The sequence below is a fragment of the Arachis ipaensis genome, chromosome B03 (assembly GCF_000816755.2).
Source record: "Arachis ipaensis cultivar K30076 chromosome B03, Araip1.1, whole genome shotgun sequence".
In the NCBI taxonomy this organism is placed as follows: Eukaryota; Viridiplantae; Streptophyta; class Magnoliopsida; order Fabales; family Fabaceae; genus Arachis; species Arachis ipaensis.
This window is the reverse complement of record NC_029787.2, coordinates 10911560-10916427: the sequence shown is the minus strand read 5'-3', so window position 1 is coordinate 10916427 and position 4868 is coordinate 10911560. Positions and strand designations below refer to the sequence as shown.

Here is a 4868-nt window from a genome sequence, read left to right as displayed (position 1 = left end):
TTGAAGGTTTTTTTTTTTTTTTTCTCTTTAACCTTGAACTGAAACTTTGCCAGATATTAATATTATCCATGCTTGATAGCAGGTTCCCCTAGATGCTATCTTTGTATTGTTGCAAACTTTCTACTTTGTATATGTATTTTCATTTTCTAAAATTTATTCTTTTTGAACTCCGGACTAAATGAATGATTTTATTTAGGATTTCAATTGCATGTTAATTGGATAAATATATGTATGAAAGATATGTCTTCATTACTCATGCAGGCACTTTCTAGGCGTGCAACACTATATGAAATTATAAGGGATTATGATCAAGCAGCAAGTGATCTTAGGAGACTTGTCTCCCTCCTTAGTAAGGAAGTGGACGATAGTACCAATCAACCTGGGTTATCTGATCGGTCAACTAGTTATACTAATGAATTGAAACAAAATCGTATTCGGCTTTATGAAATAGAGGAGGAAGCCAGAAAGGAGATCCCTCTTGATATGTACCTCATTTTGTAAGTTCTTTTCTTATTAACACTGGCCTGTTTATAATAACTTTTCATCTGTACCAATACAATCCCATGTTACAAGTTATCAAGATCATTTTCTTCAACGGCACCGCCCCTCTACCTTTCTGATAAATTTCAATGTGAAGGCTATAAGCATGCAAATTCTCGACATCTTCACATTTATCTTGAAAATATGCAATGTCGATAGCCTAGAAAGGTTAATTGTATCTGGGGGAATAAATCAGTGTGCAAGTCATATCTGTCACTGATGGTGTGTCTGCTGTTTGATGTTGGCAGGGGAGTTGAGCCATCTGCTTCATCATCTGAAATCAAGAAGGCCTATCGGAAAGCGGCACTTAGACATCATCCAGACAAAGTAATTTTGATTGGCCACTTGGGTTAATGCTTATATATTAATATTCGTGTTTTACCATTTTTGTTTTATTCTGTAGGCTGGTCAATCTTTGAGAGATGATGGGATATGGAAGGACATTGCTGAAGAAGTACACAGAGATGCAGATAGGCTTTTCAAAATAATTGGCGAGGCGTATGCTGTCCTATCAGACTCTGCCAAGGTATTGTGTATATTCAAATAACAAATTTTAAAAGTCTTCTAAATATTGTTTATATTGAAGGATCAGTGATGCAAATTGGAATATATTTCTTTGGTTACTTATACCACATTGCTTAGATTCTAAATATTATTAGCATGAGATGTCGGATGGACATGAACCAAGTTGCAAGGGCCTTGGAGCATAATGCGTTGCATATTCATTTTATCATTGCATTCTTGCAGCGGGCACGATATGATGCGGAAGAAGAAATGAGAAATGCCCAAAAGAAACGCCATGGACCTATGCCTAGACCTAGTGCGGATGCCCAGTATTATCCATTTGAACAAAGTGGCAGGAGATCATGGAGAGAGGGTCGGAGATCATACGGTAATTCTGTTCCTCAGTTTTGAACCTGGCCAACAAAGTAGGAAATAAGAAAAAACCGTGAAATTTAATCTGGCTAGGATCAGGATTACAGTTTGACTTCACTGATGTTGGGCCAAGTAAGGTGATCTCTTTATCTGCTGCACTTGCATGTGCATTTTGAGAAACTCAGTGATGCATTCATTCAGTTGCTATGCTGCTTGAGTCTGGAGTTTCAAGAGAGGTCCAACAGGCACCTAAATTGGCGAATTAAACACGAGATCGGAAAAGTTTTGCTGGCCAATGTTTCCGGTTGCTTTGGGAGAACTTTTCTCTGACAAGAGAAGAAGATGTGATTTCATTCTAAGAGCATTTGTTTATATATATTTTTTTTTTTATGGCTGACCATTACTTAGAGGTAGGTTTCGGTAATTAAGCTTGGCCAAGATTGAAATTTTGCTTTTATGATTGAGGTCTGATTTTTTTGTTGGTTTTGCAGATGTAAATTTTATAGACACACTTGTCAGAAAGTCTATACTGAGATGTACAGATGAAATCAGATTGTAATACCACTTCTAAGGTTGTAATTACGACTTATGAAACCACCAGTTGCAATTTTGCTAACAAAGTAATTTTTGAAATCATTGGTTTTTTTTGGGACATCCATAATTGTTTCAGGAACATGTAATTCTTTTTATTTAATTAATTTATTTATTTTAACATAAACATGGTCAAATCAACATCTTAGTTCCGTATAACATAAGAAAGTTATAGCTTCTTTTCCATTAATCATCTCTCATGGACTATACATTCATTACATTGTACACCTTTGATAAGCGATTACATTGTACACCTATCAGTACAACAAAATAATTTTACTGAATTTCACGTTTGGATCCCAGCTCATACATATATTCCTAATCCGTGCTCCTTTGGATTTGTTTCAATCGTCCATGGTGATCTGAGTACTCAGAAATGAAGAGAAAAAAGCAAATAAAATGGCATAAATAAAAATTTTGCAAAGAAAGTCAACAATAAATAAGTTTTAAAAGTTCACCTGTTCATTACAAAGTTAAATGTACCCTGGCTAGCACGCTTGAGAAGAACTTCTCTGGCCTCAATTGCAAGTCCTTGAACCTGCATATAGAATTTAATTATATAATTATATTCAGATTAAAAGAAAAAGAAAAAAAATTACTTTTGTGGTGAAATGTTCATGTTATAAGTCTAAAATGTGCCCCCCCCAAAAAAAAGGAAAACACTGTAAATGCAATAATGCATACCTCATCAGGAAACCAAACACCAGGCTCTGTGCTTCCTTCTAGAATCGCAAGTGCAAATGCTGCTGTTGCAATTCCTGCAGCTCTGGAAGAACGTACACGTAGCATTAATTGTTAGTGAATAAATATTATCACTTTTATTATGATAATATCATTCATAAAAGGGTCATTATTATAATAAGCCTTGTCATAACTAATAACATACCATATATTCAATCCGAGTTTAAAAACTTGTATGTTGTACCATATATAGTACTTCAAAACACTACTTACATAGCATCCAAAGAAATTATATACATAAATTAAGAATGTGTCAAAAGCTAATTTAATTTATGTACGAAATGCAAATAAAGTGGCAATTGTCAATGTAAATTACGTGGAAAGTTTCCTGTGACTGAAGATGGCAACCCTGCTGCGGTCACTTGCACACTCCAAATCAACCTGTTAAGAACATCTATAACAACAGTTCTGCCATTTTTGAAAAGAAAAGAAAATTAAAAGAACGATTAAAGGAGCACTATTTTCACAATATTTCTACTTATTTGCCTCACCCTCATTGATATATGTTCCCCGACAATCCCATCAACTGCTTCAATTAAAGGACCAAATAATTCAACCAACCTTCCCACTTTACTCCTGTCTCTCAGAAATTCCTGCATCGTTTACTCAATTGTGTGAAGAAAAGAGAATAACATATACTCCTCAATTATATTAATAGTAGGCAGAGAAGAAAGAAAACAGTGGAGTTAGTTTCAGTATTGCTTGTTGATACTCAGGGTTATGGTTCAAATAATAATTATTATAAGTCTCGCGCCTCTTTGAAACAAGATTTTTAGGTAGTTTACAAGACTGCATTTGAAAGAGAGACTGAGATTCAGAGACAGAAATTGAAAGACTGAAAGATAGAGACTAAATTAAGTTATAGTATTGTGTTTAGTGTAAAATGTACTAGATTGAGTTATGTCTAAGTATCATATTTGGTTTAAGATAAATACGAAAAATGAAAAATAGATTTAAAATTTGAAAAGTTAAATAAAAATATTTAAAAAAAATTATTAAAGATTCAATTTCCAATCTCAAAAATTTAAGTTATTTGTATTTTTATTTTCTAGAGATACTTAAAAATTGAACTTTTGTGTTTCAAATCTAAAATTTTAGTTCTAATATATAATACTAAGTAGCAATCATCCAATCTCAGTTTTAATATCTAAAAACAAACACTACATAAATACGCGATATTTCTCATTTTTTTAGCACAATTTTAAAATTGAATTAGAGTCGCTTAATTTCAATTTTAATATAATTTCAGAACTTATTTAATTCAATATTGTTATATTATTTTACAAATATTTACGTTCTAGATAATCATTTATGGGCGATATTATCATATGATGTAGTAGATTAAATCATTAAACACAGCTCATACCAATTGAAACTAAGATTTCAAATCCAACCAGAGTACTCTATATCGTGCTAAAATAATTAACACAAGCAAATCATAATATTTTACTTAATTAGTGTAGTTTGTGTTCACTTTTCAGCTCTATTGGCACCATTATTATACATATTTCAAGATATTCTAAAGGAATACTGTTAGCAACAAATTAAAGCTTATGATTCAGGAGCATACCAAAGGAAGAACTTTGGTCAAATTTTCCATTCCCCAATTCCAGAAAAATGGTGCTGATCCAAATCGAGCACTAACAGTTGGCACTCCTAGATTCTCATAAGCACATCTAACCTCTGGTAAATTCCTGAATACCATGATTGAAGTGTAATCTTAATTTTCAAGAATAAAAGCAAATGTTTAAGGATAATTAAATGGAAAATTGTATTTGGAGAAAGATTTAACTTTGTTAAGTAGACCAAGTCTATCATCCACATGCTTTTCTTTTTTTTTTTTTTCACATTTTTTTATTTTTCTTAAAATATGATATTGTGAAATGATGATGTGTTTTGTGTATTTTGATAAAAATGTATCATTTTTCCGGGTATCATTTTCTCAATTAAATCAATTAGTGGGAGGCTTTTTATAGAGCAGGATATGATCTTCACACAAGTTACATTTCAACTTTGCTAACGATATGAAAAAGGACATAATTATAATTTAGTATTATTTTGTTTTACAAACAGTTTTTTGCTAAGGACGAATATGTTCATTTAAAATTAAAATTTCTAAC

The 4868-nt window shown here is 32.2% G+C and overlaps 2 protein-coding genes across 3 annotated transcripts in view; one reads left to right on the top strand and one right to left on the bottom strand.

Annotated features, from left to right (window-relative positions):
• Positions 1-1977, top strand: part of LOC107629562 — a 7306-nt gene extending 5329 nt beyond the window's left edge. The window contains exons 8-11 of one of the 2 annotated variants that reach the window (XR_001617986.2): positions 249-497; positions 789-867; positions 944-1066; positions 1288-1326. Coding sequence is in view for 1 of the 2 variants with exons in the window: in XM_016332378.2 (XP_016187864.1) it covers positions 231-497; positions 789-867; positions 944-1066; positions 1288-1455 (637 nt within the window). In the remaining variant the exon portion in view is untranslated. Of the gene's footprint in view, positions 1-230; positions 498-788; positions 868-943; positions 1067-1287 lie in introns of both variants that reach the window. The other variant, XM_016332378.2, reaches the window with a different exon arrangement.
• LOC107629564 overlaps positions 1797-4868 on the bottom strand; it is a gene marked incomplete in the record, with an annotated part of 18186 nt that continues 15114 nt past the window's right edge. Inside the window, 6 exon segments of the mRNA XM_016332380.2 lie at positions 1797-2369; positions 2466-2545; positions 2692-2773; positions 3065-3129; positions 3240-3341; positions 4319-4442. Of these exon segments, the coding sequence (XP_016187866.1) occupies positions 2312-2369; positions 2466-2545; positions 2692-2773; positions 3065-3129; positions 3240-3341; positions 4319-4442 (511 nt within the window).